A 19,204-nucleotide genomic window follows, 5' to 3' on the forward strand; every position below is an offset into this window, starting at 1 on the left:
AAAGTCGGTAAGATCGAACTTCTTAGCTACCCTCTCGAGATACTAATCGTAGGCTAGGTAGATCTTCTTATTTAGTTAATTATAAACGACCCTTATCTTAAGATATTATAAGACTAGTCCCTAGTCTTTTATTTCGTACTTCTTTTTAAGTCCCTCGGTTACCTAACCGGCCTCGTAAACGTAGTTTTTATAATAAAGAACGAAGATATCGTTTATATAAAAAAAGACTAGGACCCTTTTAGTAAAATCTTAGAATAGGTACGGGTCCTCGCTTATAAGTAAAAGACTTAGATTTTTAAAAGTTAACGCTAGCTCTTTATATTATAATAATAGAGCGTTGCGGGCGCTATATAAGGCCCGCTCGAGTTCGACGTATATTCCTAGCTTATAAAAGCTATTTAAAAGCTTATAAATAATAGGGGGGTCGCCTAGCTTTCTAATTACGTTTAGAAAGGTATTTACGATATTATACTAATAGATTTCTAAATCGAATTAAGTAATAATAGCTATGGCCACCCTAAACGTCTTAGTAGCTAGCGTCGCTACGTAAGTCTTTTTTAAGGGGTATTATTTTTAAAAGTCCCCCCTAACGTAGATTCTCGCTTTATAGTGATCGAAATAATTATTATTATTTAGCTTATAATTAAATACCTATTTAAGGGGTATCGGCTTAGAAATAACCGACGCCTTATTAACTACTTTCTAAGTATTTATTTTCTTTAGCTTCTAGATTTCTAACCGTACTACCTCTATAAATTAACTTTTTAGAAGTTCTAGTATTTTAAGAACATCCTTTTACTTCTTTAGAGGGGTAATTAATTAATTTGCGTAAATTTAGTTAGATTAAACCGTAGTTAGTAGAACGTGCTTCGTTCTGCTAATTATAATATAAATATAATAATATAGCGTCCGATACCCCTAGGTCGCCTCGTTAACCGCTTTTTATTAATTAGGTATATACGTATTAAAAAAGGAGTCCTAGTCTCTTTCTACCTAAGTATAGAAAGAGTACTACCCGAGTCGCTCTTATTAACTCGGGTCTTAGATAAATACCTCTAGCGGTTAGTTTTTTAACCTTTAGCTTTGTTTAGTATGCCCGTCCTTTTCTTAGCTATATATACTAACTATATCGGAGTCGCTAGCTAGGTCGTTTATTACTTTTATTTCTTAGTATAGGCTCGCTTACTAAAGGGGTTCGTTAGGGTCTAGTTAAGTAAAAGGATCCTCCTTATAAGAGCTCTAAGAAGTCTTTATTTTTATTTATATATATATTACGTTTTCGATCTTCTTAATAAGAGGATTGACTTCCCCTACGGCCTCGCTTATAACCTCAGTTAGTTAAGTAAGGTTCGTATTTAACTCTAGACTTTTAAAGTCTAGGGTTAGTTCGGGGGTAAGTAGTTACTTACCTCGTCTACTTAGAAACGAACTAGGCTTTTCTATAGCCTTATTCACCTCTTATAAAATAAGTATAAGTAGTAATAGCTACTCTTCGTTATTAATTAATACGGCCTCTTCTTTATCTACGATTCTAAGTAATTAGAGCTTAGGTTCGATTATTTTAAGCGGCTATTAAATCTTATCCGCTACGGCCCTCGACTCGGGTAAATAAATTACGGTTTTAATATTATCTTTTAAGTAAAAAGCTATCTTGTCGAACGTTATATTTTAGGTAATAATAATTTCTAAAAGCGAGGGGATCTAGATCCTATATAGGTTATGGGCGTTTGGTACGTAACTTACGAAGTACCTAATATATCCCCTCTACTCTACTTTAAAGCGTCTCTTATTAATTCCTTTCTTACGGTCCTTTTTAAAAGGGTACGCTCTATAGCCGTATACGTACGTCTACCCCTAATAAGAACGTAGATCGCGGGCAAGCTTTAGCGCATTTATTAGTTATTACTACCTAAAATAGTAAGCGAACTAGACTTCTTTAATTTAAACTAACGATAGCTAGTTAGTACGTTACCTAGGGCTAATATCGTATAAGTAGGCTGCGGCTAATATAGCTTCTACCTAGAGTTCGTTTAATAAGCTAACTACCGATATTATACTAATCGCTTTACTAATAATTTCCTAGCTAGCTCGTTCCCCTCCTCCGTTCAGTTCTTTTATATATAAAAAAGTAGTCTCTAGGTCTATTCCTAGCTCCCGTACCTATATCTAGAAACGAGTTTCGCTATTAATTACGATTACTATACGTTCTACGTCTTATCGAATCTTATAAACGGCTACGCCCTTTTGCGTACGTACCTATTATTTAAAAAAGTATAAGACCCTAAATACTATATCGTAGGTCTTCGTAACTCGTAAAAAGACGAAGATCCTACCTAAATACTCGTCTTTAATTAGTATTAGCTACTTACTTCGTTCGTAAGCTAGTAAGTAGTTAAAGAGGTCTTATAAGATCTTATAATAAGGTCGGGTTACTCTTTATTCTAAGGTACGTCGTAAGATAACCTATTTTATATAAGTAGTCGCATAGTATTAGTATTCTAAATAGCTTAGTCCTTTAATCCTTACCCCCCGAGCGGCTAGGACGAGCTTTTCGAGTACTACCGGCGTAAGATATTTAGATCTAAAGTACTAGAGCTAAGCTATATCCGATTGGTCGTTCCTTAACTAATATAAAGAATATAAGTACTAAGCGCTACGTACTAAAATTATATTAACGAGCGAAGATTAACTTCTGGGTAGAAAATAGGACGAATAGGGCTTATATTTTAAAAAGACTAGATTAACCTTCCTCTCGAGCTATTTAATAGTAACGTTCTTAGATTTGCTACCGAACCGAAGGGTATAGTTAAAACCTAAGTACTAAATACTAGTCTTTTAGAGGAGAGCTTTTAATACGACGTTTATATAGAAGTTCTTAATAAAACCGATATTATAAAAAGTAAAGTGCTCTATCCTAGGCCCCTTTAGTCCTATAAGGATATTATACATAATCCTCGTTCCCCTAGTAATAATAAGATAGGAGGCCGTTCTAAAATCTATATTTTCTAAACTATCGCTCTATTAAATAGAATCCGGCTCTAGAAGCGATTAGTTATTAACGAGGTAGACGGTACCGTAGTTATCTATAACTATGCTCTTAAAAAGGAGGTATAGGCTAATAAAGGGGATAGAAAAGATAGTAAGATTACTATTCCTATTCCCCTCCGTACTTAGCTTAGGGAGCAGACCGACGTTAATAATTATAGCTACGATATTTAAGGGGTAGGTTCCCTTAGAGTTCTTTTTATTACTTAGCTTGCCGGTTTTAGTCGTTTTTCCGAAGCGACCTCGGTTACTATTACTCTATTTAAAAGGGGGTTTTATATAGATCTAGCCCTTCTGAGCGAGGTTAGTACGGAGGTCGGCATACTTTTCCTAGTTTAAGCGGGAAATTATTTTTTAAGCGTTATCGGCGCCTAGCTAAATATATTCTAACTTTATTTTACTTATTAGAGTAAGCTTTACCTTTGTATAGTTTATTAGCTTTTAGTAATAGGTCCCCTTATAGGGGTAGTTAGTAAACGAGTTAAGAGTCGCTTTGTTTTACTTAGGGGAATCTAAGTAACTTATTAGTATTACGAATATTATAGGGGTTCGTTTACGATTCTTATTATATACCGCTTCTTTATATAAAAAGTCGTCGAAGATCTTAGTATAATACCCTATATTAAAAATCGCTTCCCCTTTTTACTCTAGTTTAACGATCTTAGCGAGCTCTTAGTTAAACTAATTTAGGGCGAAGTAACGTATAGTTATATAGAGAAAGGTTTTCGAAGCAAGGGTCCCCTAGACTTCGGGTAGCTTAAGCTATGTTACCTAATAATAAGCTAAAAAGAAGTTTTTAATCTAAGTTAATAAGCTAATATTAAAGTTCGCCCTACTTATAACCGCGTTAAATTCCTCTCTTACGATTATAAATAAACTAAAGTCGCTTAATACGTACTTTTACTTAAAAACCTTAATTACGGCACAAAGGGAGTAGTTTAAAAAATTAATAAGCTCCTCCTTCGCGTCCTCTAAGATTTCTTAAATAATTATAAAAGAGATCTAACGATTTATTAATTCGTACGATCTCTCTTTTTTTAAATAAGAGATCGTTTTAAATACGGTTTACTAAATAAAAGAGGTATATTCTTTAATAAAACGTGCCTAATTTGTTATTACGGCCTTCGGTTTTATTAGAGTAACTAGTTACTTAATTTAAGCGTTTCTAGTTACTAGTTTAACTATAGTCTCGCCTCCTAACTATTCGGTTTATTATTACGTAAACTCCTTAAGTCTTTATTAGTATTCGGTCGAGGCTATTTTATATACTTAATTTTAGGTAGTATTTCGTATTTTAACGTACTCCTCGATTAAAGAAATAGACTTAGTAAAAAGTAACGGATTCGATAGGGAAATAAGGTCGTCCGGGTCTAGTAAGTCCTAGACGTCCTTCGACCGGGCCTTAACTTATAGAGCGAGGTACTACTTAGGCTAATCTCGCTAATAATTAAGCTTTTACCTAGGAGTATCGGTAGTCTTTTTAGAAAATATTAGTTTGTTTAGGAATAAGGTTAACGAACGTAATAGGAGTTAAATAATATTATAAAAAAAGATATAATAAACTATAGTCCTTAAGAAGTGACTTTTTAATAGAGGTATAGGGGTCTAAGTTAGAGCTAGGCTTATAACTATTATAGAATTACTATAAGGGCATCGACGTATATAAAGAGAACGGTTATTTATTAGAAATAGGAAATAGGTACGAAGCTCGCTCTAATATAGAGGGTACGAGCGAAGTGGGCCTTAGTAATTATATAACCGAGGTCACGTGACGTGCGGTAAGGCCATGGATAGTTAAAGCCATTATGACAAAAGTTCAATAGCATTTGGGGTAGCTTAAAGATAGTACTCTTATTAGTTGATAGAACTAAAATCTCCAATTCGCTAGGTAAAAGCAACCAGAGTCAGTAAGCCTTCCAGGCTTAACGCTAGTAGAGACGGTACCTATGCTCCGATCCGCTCGGCTCCCACTCGCGTTCTTGTTGGGGATTATTTTAGATCTCGGAAAACCCGGGCTCTAACGTTATGTTCTGAGTATATACTGGTGAGCAGCGATAGTAATACATCAAACAGCTCGTTGTTCGATAATAGTGCCTTGAGTAAACATGTAGTTCTGCCTGCAACGCAAACTCGGATTTTCCAATGCAATGATGAGGACGAGAAAACGATGTCACCCCGGCACAGCTACCCCGGAATCCCCGCAGTCTCCACGTTGGCAACGTAACATTCTGAATGGCACGGATCGGGGCATCGTAAGCACTTCTCGAACTGACTACATCGGTGTTTCCCAAAACAGAAAGTGTAAACACGGAGGGATCATTCAGCCTGAGGTGCGACGTGTTGTCGGTGTAAGCTAGGAGGGCTCGAAGGGAGGCACTCGATCGCTTGAAAAGGGACATGCCGCCTCCTTTTATGACTTCAGTTGATCTGTGCTTTGTTCCTGGTGTTTCGACACGACTGAGAGACTCCATCGTAAAACCGAAGCAGCATGGCAGCATTTTGGCACTTGCTTGTTGGACTCCCTCTTCTGCTTTGGAGTCATCTTCTGACATCGCCAGTCAGTGCAGAATCCATACAATGCGAGGCCAGCTTCAATGCCGGGAACACATCCAATGGGATCCAAGGTGTGACTAAGCCTAGAGTCTTCATCTTCTCCGACATCCTCAACGAACCCGACGACTCCATGTCACTCATCCGCTTACTCTTGTACTCGAATCAACTGGATATCCGCGGGCTTTGCGCAACTACATCAACGTTCTTGAAAACCGAGACACACCCGGAAGAGATGACCAGAATCCTACAAGTATATGGCACCGTTGTGGGTAATCTCAACCATCATGTTTCGCAGACGTTCCAGTACAGCAGCTCGGATGTCCTCTTGCCATTGGTGTCATCTGGGCCAAAAGTAAGTATTAGAATCTGCGAATCATCTCTCGTTAAGCTTGACGTGAGCTGACTTTGTGAATCTAGGTCTACGGAATGGAAGCGCTGAACACATCTCTCAGCGAAGGGGCGAAGCAACTAATCGAAAAGCTCCAAGAGTCCTCGGAGCCACTTTATGTTAGTCTCTGGGGCGGCGCAGGCACACTGGCACAAGCTCTTAAGCAGATCGAGACCGACCAGTCTTCGGAAGATGCTGCACGTTTGAGGTCACGGCTTCGAGTTTATGCCATCTCTGACCAGGATGGCACCGGCTCATGGATCCAAGCACGATGGCCCGATATCTTTTACATCACCAGCATCAATGGATTCAACGAGTTTGAAGGTGCAACATGGGTCGGCATCAACACCGATGACAATGGTTTTGCGAATACTACCAAGATCAAGAATGCTTGGGCCGATGAGAACATTCGAGTCGGGCCTCTCGGGAGCATTTATCCTCAGATTCTATACGGAATGGAGGGCGACTCGCCCAGCTTCCTTTGGTTGATCTCGAATGGCCTCTCGGTTCCCGATATGCCTAACTTGGGAAGCTGGGGAGGCCGTTACACCAGGGTGTCTGAAGTAGATGATTTCAACTGGTATGGCAACGCACCAGATAGCGTATCACTTCCTTCGGGAAGTCAATACCGGAGCAGCCAAGCAACAATCCGGCGCTGGAGAGATGCCATGCAAGACGATTTCGCCGCTCGTATGCAATGGACACTAAACAACAGTGTGAGTGCTGTAGCGCATCCACCTCAACTGAGCATCAATGGCTCGATAGGCACCGAAGTTGTGAGATTCGACCTTAGTCTCAATGGATCAATCATTCTCGACGCTGCTAGTACGTGTGATGCCGACCACCCTGGAGAAACGAGCCAACTCGACTTTGAGTGGTTTGGGTACCCGCCACCTCAGGGCTTCGGCGTCCAACCTTCACTCACAATTCTGCCACTCACGCCTCCACTCGGAACGGATGGTATTTACTCTTTGAATGAGGCTGGCTTTGCAAATGTCACACTTGGACCAAAGGTAAGCATCTCACCGCCAACTGAGGCCGGCTCTGCGACGGATGGGAAGGAGTGGCATGTCGTGTTACAGGTTCGCACCAAAAAGGGGCCGTACGCGATCCGTCGGTACAAAAGAGTTATCATCACAACGCGTGCATAGGAGCAACTTTAGGGATGCTAATATTCGACGCAAAAATACGATTTGCACTTGGACGTACAACGGAAACAGTTCCCAGTCTTGTTAGAGATACAACTTCGATAGGATGGTTTACGTTGTACTTGATACATTTTCCATTGCACCAAGGAGTAAGCGCAGTTTCTCAATGTACTCGCAGCTCACATATGCTACGCTTTCGTAGAGCACGTATGGCTTGAATGAGAATCAATGATAAAGTGGGCAACGAACCAACTCCTTATCTTTGTTACCCCAACTCCTCGTCGGAGATACAGATAACTACAATCAAGGGGGGATCAATATTCTCCACACCGTCTACGTGACTCATGTCTCAGTCGGAAGAGTTGGTTCAAGATTGGTGTGCCAAGCGCGGGAAACCTTGCCCGGCGCTTTGTGCCGGCCAGGAGATAACACCGGTGATGAATTACAGAATCCGAGTATTTGCTAGATGGTTTGTGAGTCACCCAATCGTTTCTTTCCTATTTCATAGAGCCACTGAAACCATCCGAATGCAGTCAGGCGTCTCTCCCAATTCAACAACATCCAGCTTCAACCCCATTTCTCCGTGTGTGCCATTGAAAGTCAGCTTCGTATTGTTTGTTGTACCACGACCAAATCTTGAGGTGCGCCTAGCGTCATGCATCAATGCCAGACCCTGAAGCAGATCCCCCGCTCAATTACACCAATTCCCGACAAAGTTCAATCGTCGAGGAAGAGGAAGAGGGATTCACATATCCAGATGGAGGCACCACAGCCTGGTTGCAAGTCCTAGCCTCACACTTGATCAACCAAATCGCCTGGGGTTACCCCTCCTCATACGGTGTCTACCAGCTCTACTACACCACCACCCTCAGCCTCCCCTCATCGCAGGCATCATGGATAGGCTCGATCCAGATCTTTCTCACTTTCGGCATCTGCGCGCTATCGGGCCGCCTAGCCGACGCAGGCTACACCCGTCACGCCGTCATCGTCGGCCTATTCATGGCCGTGATGGGGACATTTCTAACCAGTTTCTGCCACGCATACTGGCAAATCTTCCTTGCACAGGGTTTATGCACCGGACTCGGGATGGGCATCATGTTTATGCCAGGGATCACCATCGTCGGCTCGTATTTCAAGAGGCGCAAGACTCTAGCGCTCTCCATTGTTACCACGGGGACAGGCCTCGGCTCTGTTACATTTCCTATTCTGCTGAATTACACAATGCCTCATGTGGGCTTTGCGTGGGCTGTGAGGTGTCAGGCCTTGATGATGTTGATACTTGGTGTTATTGCGATTGCGCTGATGAGACCGCGGCTGGCGCCCAGGAAGAAGGGTCCTTTGATCGAGTGGGGTGCCTTTAAAGAACGGTCCTATACGTGTTTCGCTATCGGGAGCTTCTTCGTGTTTCTGTCTCTTTACTTCAGTCTCTTCTATGTAAGTCATGCTCTCCTGGCCCTAGAGATGAGACTGAATGCTGATTCGCTTACAGATGAATGTCTTTGCCCGCGAGGTCATTGGGCTGTCTTTCACTGAATCTGTCTCCTTGCTGCTGATTCTGAACTCGTCAGGAATACCCAGTCGCGTTCTCTCAGGATTCTTAGCTGGGCGCTATCTGGGCTCGATAAATATGTTCATCATCAGCAACGTGGTTGTGAGTGGTATGTACTTTGCATGGATTGGAGTCCACACGAGTCCTGGGCTTTACGTCCTTAGTGTCTTCTTCGGCATCGCAAACGGTTTCGTACAAGGCGTCTTTACACCTGCCCTGGCGAGTCTGACTGTAGACCCCACGAAGATGGGAGCACGCTTCGGAATGGTCGCGACAATTGTGGGTGTGGCTTCCTTAGCAGGGCCTCCTATCGCTGGCGCGATCCTCGACGTGTCGGGTGGAAAGTATATCTGGGCGCAGATCTGGGCGGCTGTGATAACTTTGTTAGGCGTTGGAAGTCTGTTTGCTGCTAGAATAGCGGCCGTTGGGAATGTCTTAAGAGCAAAGGTTTGAGTACAGTTCTGGGCGTGAATGAAGCTCTTGAAGACTTGTGTTCACCACACTGAAGGGTATTGACCGTCGAGCAGCAGGTGATGTTAAGATATTGCTAGGACAAGTGATTGACTAGGTTTGCCTTACGAGTACTCAACTGGGCGACGTGGATGGGACACATGGCTTGGAACGGCTGGGAAAGACTTGGGAGGAGTAGACAAAAATCACCACCGTTAAGCAAGATTAATTCAAGGTATCAGACATTATTCCAGTCCTATGGAATTATTTACATGAAGAAATGTCGTATAGACATGTTATGCTATCGTGGCATATTCCTAACACTCTCCTAGTGTCTAGCGGGAGCGGTCACGTTCGCGGCACCGTAAACGATGCGGAACGGCTCAGTCTCAGTGGTATCATACTCCTCAAGCTTCGTCGCGTCACCAAAGACACGCAGAGACTTGATGGCAAACTTGTACTTGCCAGCAGGGGCGTAGGTGCCATCTTCGAGCTGGCCGTCAAAGTTGACAGCAAAGACACCGCGAGAGACGTACAGGTAAGGGAAGGAGCGGGGCTGGCCGAGGGTCTTAATGCCCCAGACCTCGTGGGTGATGTTAGGGGGGCAGGTGGTCAGGGGAACCAAGTCAGCGCGGACAAAGGAGGAGCCGAAGGCCATGTTGACAGCGAGGGCGGGAAGGACGGCCTCAGTCTCGTTGGCGGTGCCAGGGGGAGGCAGGGTGAAAGTGTAGTTGCTGGGAACGGGCTCGTACACCTCGGCCTTTGCGCTGGTGGAGGTGGTCATGAGGGCCTGGTCGAGGGTGACGTGGCTGTGGAGGCTGCCGGCGATGCCCTGGTAGGGGAGGGAGAGGCTGGTGCCATCGGATCCGTTGAGGGCGATGAAGCCGGACCAGACGGGGAGGCGGCCGGCGTCAAGAGTAGGAGGGGTGGGGGTGACCAGGACGGTGACCTCGCCGCCGGCGGGGACGGTGACCTTCTCCTCGCTGAAGGCAAGGGTGGCGTACTCGGCCGACAGCTCGTTGGGGAAGACCGCAGGGAAAAGATCTCCTGCAGCCTCGAAGGTGTAGGCAGTGGCAGCACCGATGTTGCTCAGGTCATAGGACACGGACTCGGCGCCAGTGTTCTTGATGGTGAAGTTGAGCTCGGGGATGAAGTTATCAGTGTCGTTGAATGAAAGGCTGGAGTGGCTGAGAATGACAGTGGAGTAGGCAGCATCAAAAGCCTGAACGAGACCACCACCCTGCTGGGGAACAGGGGCAAGAAGCGCGTCGGGGCCGGTTCCGTAGTTGAACTTGACGGGGTTGGCGTGGGCAGAGAGAAGGTTCTCAATGGTGGCGGGGTCCAGAGTCTTGCGGACATCGGCGATCAAGGCGACGATACCGGCGGTTTGGGGGCAAGACATGGAGGTACCAGAAAGGACGGCGTAGCTACCCAGAGCTCGGGGGTAGGTGGACAGAACGTTACCACCGACAGCACCGAACTGAGGCTTCTGGAGACCGTCCCAGTTGGGGCCCCAGGAGCTGAAGCTAGAGACGGAACCTCCAGTGGCGGTGTTGTTGGAGTTGAGCAGGATCTGCTCAGCCTCCTTGGGGTCGGTCATGTGAAGGACAACCTCGGATCCAGCAGCAAGAGCAGTGAGCCAGACGGCGGCCTGCGCAGGGGTGGTCATGCCAATAGCCTCAAGACCATCAACGGCGGCAGAGACGGAGCCAGCACCGGCGGCGTTGTTGTAGAGCATAACATACTTGGCACCAGCGTTGACGGCGTTCTGGGCCTTGGTGACGAACGTGCAAGTACCTCTGCGAACGAGCACAATCTTACCGCTGAGGTCGGGAGTACCGGCAGGGTAAGGGTCGCAGCCGAGGGCAGCGGTAGAGGTAGAGTCGGTGCTCGTGGCCCAGAGGGGGAGGTCGACACCAGCCCAGTTCTGAGGCTCGCCGGGGGTGTAGGAAAAGTTCTGGGACTCGCCACCAGCAATAGTGAACGAGTTCTCAATGAGAACAGCCGGGGTGATGACGTTGTCAAAGGAGGCAATGGCGGTGACGTGCTTACCGCTGGCGGCGGTAGAGGCAAAGAAGATACCCTGGTCACCAGAGTTACCGGCAGAGACTGTGCAAGGGACACCAGCCTCAACGATTCTTGAGACGGTGGCGGCCCAGGGCTCGTCAGTCCAACCAGAGGGACCACCGATGGAGGCGGTGATGATGTCGCTGCCCTCCTCGTAGGCGCGGTTGTAAGCAGCAATGAGAACATCGTTGCTGACCTGGCCCTCGCATCCGAAAACCTTGTAAGCACCTAGGGTCACACCGGGAGCAGTGCCGGTGAATCCAAAGGGGTTGCTCTGAGCGGCAATGATACCAGCAACGTGGGTTCCGTGACCACCGCAATCCATGGGATCGGGGTCGGGGAAGTGCTCATTGAAGCCATCGTAGGCGTCACCGACGAAGTCGGTTCCGTAGCTGACGAGGCAGTCGGCGCCGAAACAGCCACCCAGGGCGGGGTGAAGGTAGTCGATACCCGTGTCAATGACGGCGACCTTGATGCCCTTTCCGGAGACTCCCTTGGCGTGAAGCTGGTCAACCTGGGTCATGACGTGAGTCGAGAAGGTATCCTCGCCCTCCTGGCGCTTCTTCAGGTCGATGTAGTCGCGGCCCTGCTGACCGGTCCAGACAACCTCGGGCTTGGGGATGCTGTAGGTCCTCACGGGCCAGATGTTCTTGACCGAAGCGAGCTGACCGAGCTTGGCGGCCTTCTGGTCGGCGGTGTCGATGTTCTTGAACTGGATGGACGCGCCCTTGAAAAGAGAGTAGGTGAGGTTCAAACGAGTGATGGCATCGTTCTCTGCCTCTGCGTAGAACTCGGAGGCATCCTGTTGGAAAGGTTAGGTTAGCAATTCTACCTTGCCTTGGCGTAGGTTGCTCTTAGCGCTATTGACATACCTGTCCGTCCTCCAACTCGACGATGAAGGCACCAGCGACGGTCTTGGGAGACGGAGCCTTGGCTTGAACGGCGGAAGCCGCCGCGAGGAGCGGCAGCAAGAGACTGCTTCTGACCATTGTGTTTGGCTAACGGATGACCTGTGGGAGACCGGAGCTGGCGAGAAAGAAATCATCTCTTGAGCCAGACGCGCCGGGGGTCTAGCTTTATAAGTGCCATGAGTGTGTCCTTCATCCGGGGACGAGGGGGATGGGTTGTTCGCTCGGCCCAACTCTCAAGGCGAACCCCAGTCTGGCGGGGACCCAGGACGGCGCCAGACTGGGCCTGTCATTGTCGTCATGAAAGGAGCTGGGAGCACCATTTCAGACCAGCACGCTTGCTCGCCCAGGCAGGTGGAGAGAAACATCGGCACAGAAGACATGCGCTGTGGGAGTTTGCGAGGATGCAAAAGCGCGGTGACAGTGTGGCACGCGATAGTGAGTGGGGAGCAGGGGTGAGGTTGAGGGGTGGGATGGGATGGGACCATGGGTCAGGGGGAAATAGCACAAGCGAACGGGACCAGGGAAATAAGAAATTGCAGGCAGCTTGTTACCTCAAGATTTGAAGGCCAATCTGCAGCCCATTCACCGCGTGGGCAAGTTACGGCCTGTAGCGGAAAAGGAGCATCTCGACCGAACGTCGATCAACATATGAGAAGCTGCTTTTCGAGCTGCCTTGTTTAGGCTTCGTAGTGGTAGGGAGCTGGGCCGGGGCTAATTAATTGAACAATGTCATTGGAGAGCATTCTGAACGGTCAATTTGCTCAGATGGCCTTCCTATCTGGGTAAGGTCTTCCGCATGTCGTTGGAGGGACTGCAAGACCTGATGGAGGGGAGTCCCTGGCCAACCGTGGTGGCCATGGATCATAGACCTAGCCATGGCCAGGGGTTGCTTGGTTAGGGGCACTTTTATTTCACTAGCACCCCCCCCCCCCCGGTTTGGTGGCGAGCAGGCCATCTCGAGGCTCGCTTCTGAGAAGAGCAGTTGGAGCTATCGCGGAAGAGTGATTGGCAGAAAGCGGGAGATCGGATTTGACTTCTTCGAGATCTCTGGGCGAAGATTGCCAGCAGCGACGCCACAACGTTTTTTGTGCTTGAAATCAAGGTGCGGCTGGCCGTTGGGCGTTCGCATGGATTGGAGGCTAAGACACTCGGGAGGCTTGTTCTGGTCTGGTGGCACATCTAGAGCCCTGTGTTTGCAGATGGCAAAAGGACATTGGGTGGCTCGTGTGGCATTGGTGACGGCTGCATATTGGTGTTGTTGCTGCGAAATACTGGCCGGGAACAAAGACAAGGAGGACGAGTTGTTCAATGTCAGTGGCTTGTACAAAGATTGGTGGACGAGGGTCTGCTCCTATCAGAGTTCAGCAAGACTTCATTCGTAACGTTATTAAGACTCCAAGACATTGCACTTGCCGCTCTGCGATAAACATCATATCAATAGAGTTTTGCTATTGGGGCAGTAATCCACTCTTTAGACCAATGAGGGCTCATAGCTATAGAGCTCGGACCACAACCCCACACCTGTACCCGCTGCACCTGCCCACGGGCCACCCGGCGTAATTGCCCACGGTCGTAATTACCCACGGTCGCAATTGCCCACGGTCGCAATTGCCCACGGTCGCAATTGCCTACGGTCGCACTTACCCACGGTCGCAATTACATAAGGCAACTGCGGATACGTTCGGTCGCAATTGCTTATTAAAAAAGATAATTAAATAGGTAATTAAGTGAGTAATTACGATTATAGGAAATTGCGACCGTAGGCATTACAACCGTACGTACCTACAGCTGCCTTATGTAATTGCGACCGTAGGCAATTACGACCGTAGGCAATTGCGACCGTGGGCAATTGCGACCGTGGGCAATTACGCTGGGTGGCCCGTGGGCAGGTGCAGCGGGGCCAAAAAATTTAGAGTTCGGAAGACAGGCTCTGATTAGCTAATAAAGTGGATTACTGCCCCAATAGCCAAATAGTACTGCCCCAATAGCAAAACTCTATCAATATGATACGGTAAACACGATACGGGAGTTGCAGCTCCCACATCCCCTCGAAGAAACGCTGCCTTCCGTCTTGCGTGCAACAATCCCTTCCGCAGACCACGGAGCCAAGGGGCCAAGAAGTCATGGCACTCTTACTGCCGTGGTAGTAGTGCATCTCGGGGTTGTTGTTTGTTGGGCGTGTTCCTGAATTGGCACTCGTGCGATGTGGAGCGCCGAGCGCGCGATGTGCTCAGGCACGCGAGTGGTAGTTACAACGGCAGCATCCACGCGGGGACGGACATCCCGGCTGCATGGTGGGTTCTGAGGTGATTGCGTTGGATGTTGTTCCAGGCACGTCAGTATCGGCTTCTGAAGTTGATTATTTGTCCCGATACTCCTCGGCATGCGACTTTTCTCTATCGAGGAGACAAGCCATAGGGCATGAGGTCGGAGGCCAGTCCGTAACTAGAAAAAGGAGCTTGAAAGGTAAACGACTCATGTTGTGTCTGTTCCTTTTGGGCAGGAGAATCAGAGACTTTACTGGGTGGAGGACCTTTTGCTAGTCAATATCGCCAACTCTTCCGCGCCCACATGCGAAATCCCCGCACGCACACAGAGCAGAGCCAAAAGTGGCTGAACGGAGTTTTTGAGTGGGCGAAAGGATTCTGGGGGAGTTGAAGGCTCGAGAGTCTGACGGGAAAAGACCAACAAGGCCTGACACCTGTCATCCCATCATCCATGGCTTCTCGTCTTTCTGGGCCTCCATCCGATTCACCTGCCGAAAAGTCGATAACGCGGTGGCCAGGCCCCGGCTCCAAACCGGACGCAAAGGTTCGCGGGATGCGGGCGGCGGTGCGACGCTACATGGTCCCTGTGCTGGATGGCTCGCATTAAACTTACAAAGGCGCGTCAGTCTGGACTCTCGAGTCACAGGCGCAAGACATCGCTTTCGGTCTGCTATTACGTATCGAACCGTATCAACTGGAAACTGTACTTGAGTCCCGCCGAGTTCTATGCAATGATAGAGCTGTGAAGGCCTGGAGTGATGCGAAGGTCTGAAGAGTAAGAACAATGGCCCAGTATTGATACGCCCAGACCAACGCCTAAAGGGCGTGGGGACCACGGCTACTCTCGCTTCTCTCGCCTTTAGCCAAAAGGAGTTGGGTCCCGGCTGGGCTGCTAAGGCGATCTGGGAAGCTCGGGAAGAGGCCGCGGGGATCTCCTCCACTCAATCTGACCTGGTTAAACTTTCAAGTTCTTCGTATTCTGGGCGAGAGAACGGGTCCAGCTGAAAATGAGAGAACTTTTGATATGCACTCCTTCTCAGGGTTCGACGGTTCGGCTGACGGAGAACCTCGAAAGGCGAAGGGTTTGTACGATTCAGTCGCCTTTCTGTGTCTCGCAGCAAATCAACGAAGAGGTTACAGCGAGATGGCAACTGGAGAGGCTCATCAAACAATGATCCCCGCTTGCTTGAACCTAAAATTTGCGGATAAATGATTACTGACTTCTTGCTGCTAGGGAGGACCTGGATGCACATATTCTAGGCGGACTGCACCGCTGTAGGGGTCTTCAATGTAAATAGAACTTTGGCAAACACAAATGCATTTAACCTTACTATGGCGCCAAACTGTGTTCATGGTTGATTCAACAACATGCATCGGCATGCAGCAGACAATGTGTTTTGTGTTCTTGGGAAGAACTGAAGATATTCTTATCAGCACAAGGTCAAATAACTTCCGTATTCAATATTGAGACTAAACAGAGTTGTATGCTATGTATTCCGAGCGGAGCTCACAGTAGACAGGAAATATCCACAGCGTCCTTCGCCGAAACAACTCTGATTTCTGATTGACCGAAGCATGATGCTAGTCTTGCCCTGCTCAACTCAGAAGCGGGTTTTATAGCTAAACAATCGATCATTATCGCATCGCGATACACTGCAGATGTTGATACTGTCCGACTTTCATGAAGTCTCTACGAGGTAGCTACTCAGATGTAGGCGCTAGTCGACCAAACAGTATCAAGTCTAGTCTTCTTCACTTGCGTGAGAGGGGATCAAGATTCTTGGCCAACGCAGATGCCCAACTCGGCCAAGTCTTCAGAGGCACGCCAATGCTGCCTCAAGATGAGCATCCCGACCATTCGGACACGATGGGTCGTACCTTACAGATCGTTAAATGCGACCGTCGCAGTCCGTCCCGGGAAGATAGGGGGGAGGGTCAACGGGCGGCTGGGCGGTGACCAGGCTCCATGACAAGAGTCGCCTTGCTTCCCCTCCTTGGCCTTGCGGCGAGCGCGGAGGATCGAGGCAGTCTCCACTAGTACGAAAAGAACATGTGGGCGGGATAAGTATCCGTAGCACACCATGATTAACTAACATTGCTTATTGTTGTATCATCTATGTACTGTGTACGCCGGACAATGGCGATTACCCATCTGTTGCCCGATGCTAGATATCAGACCCGCTCTCAGAAACCCGAGTTCCCAACTGCAGGTCAATTTTTCATGCAAGAAGTTCCCTTGCAACCTCGTAGGTGTTGATGAAGTCGATGCCCTCCTTCCTCCAGGTATCATCCTCCACATAGCTCTTGGATGCGTTGAGCACCAAGTTCTTGGGGGCACTCAAGTCATACTTGGGCCAATACGGCAACAGCGACGTGCCATTCGTGAAAGTCCCATTACTGCCAACCTTTGGGTTTGGATCCGTGTCGTAAACGAAGCGCACATAGGCCTCCCCAATGGCGCGGGCGAAGCGCACGTGGCTGTCATACTGCGGCGACGGCCCGAGCAGGCCAGAAATGTTCTGGAAGCTGTACGCGACGTTGTCAAAGTGTCGCACACCCTCAATCTGCTTACGGTTCCAAAGCAGCTGGTCGAAGCGGTAGCTGTACACGGGCTGAGAGACGGCGTAGAGCTCACACATCTTCCGGCGGCCCGAGATCATGACTAAGTCGCCGCCGATGGAGGCACCCCGCCGCCACTGCAGGCCATATTCCGGGTACACGGAACAGTTCGTGATGGAGAGCGGCGGTTGGGTGCAGGGGTCGTTGGGATACAGCTCAAAGAGCTTTCTGATCGTCGGTGGGGAGAGGGCGTAAGAGCGCCACCAAGTGAAGCCGTTGAACAGGTCAGTCTCGGTATTTGGCTTGGGGCTGTTGGGGTTGAAGTTGATTCCCTCGTCGCTGTTGGTGCCCGTCAAAAGAGGCACCTTGACAAACTTGCCCTCGCGGATCAGTTGACTCGGGTAGCCCGTCAGGAAGTCGCCATCAATCATCGGGCTCCACACTTGACTGGGGTTTCCTGCAAAGAGTTGCGTCTGGCTTAGGCCACGAAGGCAAGCCAACTGGTCTTTGGCGGTCCAACAGCCGACACTGCGCGTCAGATTCTCGACGGGAGCGTTGTAGTAGGCAAGGTCCTGTACCTGGGCCCCCGTCGGCCCGCCGCTCTCGAGGATTGCGGCGCGGTAGAGGCCGTCGTCCCGGCCATCATAGCTAAACATGTGGTAGGCGATGCTCTGGGCCCCGGCACTCTCGCCCCATATCGTCACCCGGTCCGGGTCTCCACCAAAGGCCGCTATGTTCTCCTGGATCCACCGGAGCGCCAACCTTTGATCCAGCAGACCCGCGTTACTGGATCCTTCGGCGAGGATTTGAGGTGTTTGTAGGAAGCCGTACATATTGAGACGGTAGTTCATGGCTACGCTAATAATGGGCTGGCCCATGTCCTGACTGACTTTGACAATGCCCGAGAGGTTATATTGAGGATCGGCCTATGTCACATTCAAGTCAGTCTCGACACACGATGCTCCAAAATTGACAATTTCTTACAATTGACCCAGTGTATAGGCCACCACCAAAGATCCATACGAGAACCGGGAGCGGCTTCTCAGGCTTTCCAGCTGGACGGACAACATTGAGGGTCAAGCAGTCCTCGGACATGTTGAAGGTCCCTCTGAACTGCATACAGCTGTAGCCCTGTTCTGTGGCATCTCTCGTGCCTTCGAAGGAAGTGTTGAGGCTTTGTGGCCACTTGTACCGCAACTGGCCAACCGGAGGCTGCGCAAAAGGGACACCGAGAAAGGCGTCTTGGTCCCACTCAGGCAAATGACGGCCTTGGTAAGTGCCATTGAGGACCTGGGCTGTAGGTTCTTGAGCTGCCACAGCCTGGAGGAAGCAAGCCGCAGCCGCGGAAAACAAAAAGGACAACCGAGCCATGGAAACAAGAAGGAGGATCAAGCTGCTGCTCTTCTCTGCTACTCGGTCCCTCTCATTTTCCCTGAGCGTCTCCTTTCCTCTATGTACCACGTTTTATACGCCTTCTAGCGTAGCATCGAAGCTCGCTGTCTTCCCCTGATGCGTTCATCGCGTTCATCGCGTCCATTGCCAGATCGCTGGGAAAAGTGTTGCCGGCCGGACCTTAACACGCCTGATTGGAGGAATTTGACAAAAACCGTAAGAGAACCTCGTCGCCTCTAATTTCTAGTGTCGGACTAAGCAACTTTTACGGCCTGGGGTAAATCATTGGAGAAGAATGCGGGGAGATGCGGGGAGACGCTATTGATGGCCCTGGGCCCTGGGGTAAGACGGACGGGGTGATCTCGAACTGGGAGAATTTGCCGGGGTAACTCGGCGGAAGTAGGTGAGAGACGCGCCATGGCTGGCAGATTGGAGATGCAGAAATAATTTTCCCACCGTCTAGCGTGGCCTATCTTAGCGGGGACCTCTGCATGTGAAGCAGGAGAGCTGAGGGTGATGATGTAGCCATTGGTGGTTGAAGGTGTTGTCGCATTAGCCCCTTAAAATTTCCAGTCTCTGTGATCCATGTTAGCTGTTTTGCGACTTTAATGAAATGACAAGGAGATACTTCTTTTCTTACCTTACACACGAAGTGAACCAGGTTGCTTGTTGGCTTGAAAGGTATGAAGGTCGAGTGAGTGGCACATGAGAAGCATGTGAGTGAGTGTGCTTGATGGAGGTGTGAGTCTCACTTGTATGTCACTGAGCCACTCATCTCACACAGGTACCGTGTGAGCTGAGCCACACTGTAAACCGCACACAGCCACCGGCTAAATCCCGGCAGCTCACCCAATCCCTGGTTGACGTCAATAGCT

General features: G+C 48.7%; 5 protein-coding genes across 5 annotated transcripts; 1 reads left to right on the plus strand and 4 right to left on the minus strand.

Annotated features, from left to right (window-relative positions):
- Positions 1-5,212: 5,212 nt before the first annotated feature.
- On the plus strand, positions 5,213-9,251 carry CLUP02_04561 (uncharacterized protein; the record flags this gene model as incomplete). Its single annotated transcript, XM_049283572.1, has 11 exons — positions 5,213-5,265; positions 5,346-5,375; positions 5,439-5,602; positions 5,670-5,950; positions 6,016-7,129; positions 7,207-7,283; positions 7,488-7,607; positions 7,668-7,719; positions 7,805-8,568; positions 8,624-9,130; positions 9,192-9,251. The coding sequence occupies 11 exons, from the start codon at positions 5,213-5,215 to the stop codon at positions 9,249-9,251; spliced, it is 3,222 nt and encodes a 1,073-aa protein (XP_049140715.1).
- A 210-nt stretch (positions 9,252-9,461) lies between these two features.
- CLUP02_04562 (subtilase) lies at positions 9,462-12,189 on the minus strand (the record flags this gene model as incomplete). The annotated part of the gene is made up of 2 exons (XM_049283573.1): positions 9,462-12,002; positions 12,073-12,189. The coding sequence occupies 2 exons, from the start codon at positions 12,187-12,189 to the stop codon at positions 9,462-9,464; spliced, it is 2,658 nt and encodes an 885-aa protein (XP_049140716.1).
- Positions 12,190-12,300: 111 nt separating this feature from the next.
- Positions 12,301-12,596, minus strand: CLUP02_04563 (uncharacterized protein; the record flags this gene model as incomplete). Its single annotated transcript, XM_049283574.1, has 2 exons — positions 12,301-12,388; positions 12,445-12,596. 2 exons carry the CDS (start codon positions 12,594-12,596, stop codon positions 12,301-12,303), a joined length of 240 nt encoding a protein of 79 aa, XP_049140717.1.
- A 503-nt stretch (positions 12,597-13,099) lies between these two features.
- Positions 13,100-16,461, minus strand: CLUP02_04564 (uncharacterized protein; the record flags this gene model as incomplete). Its single annotated transcript, XM_049283575.1, has 16 exons — positions 13,100-13,462; positions 13,521-13,559; positions 13,633-13,750; positions 13,898-13,981; positions 14,067-14,306; positions 14,365-14,412; positions 14,487-14,650; positions 14,706-14,951; positions 15,023-15,313; positions 15,372-15,483; positions 15,549-15,634; positions 15,710-15,721; positions 15,890-15,970; positions 16,031-16,046; positions 16,135-16,209; positions 16,262-16,461. 16 exons carry the CDS (start codon positions 16,459-16,461, stop codon positions 13,100-13,102), a joined length of 2,175 nt encoding a protein of 724 aa, XP_049140718.1.
- Positions 16,462-16,597: 136 nt separating this feature from the next.
- Positions 16,598-18,748, minus strand: CLUP02_04565 (carboxylesterase; the record flags this gene model as incomplete). Its single annotated transcript, XM_049283576.1, has 3 exons — positions 16,598-17,863; positions 17,922-18,385; positions 18,742-18,748. The coding sequence occupies 3 exons, from the start codon at positions 18,746-18,748 to the stop codon at positions 16,598-16,600; spliced, it is 1,737 nt and encodes a 578-aa protein (XP_049140719.1).
- Positions 18,749-19,204: the final 456 nt, after the last annotated feature.

The sequence above is a fragment of the Colletotrichum lupini genome, chromosome 2, assembly GCF_023278565.1.
Source record: "Colletotrichum lupini chromosome 2, complete sequence".
Classification (NCBI taxonomy): Eukaryota; Fungi; Ascomycota; class Sordariomycetes; order Glomerellales; family Glomerellaceae; genus Colletotrichum; species Colletotrichum lupini.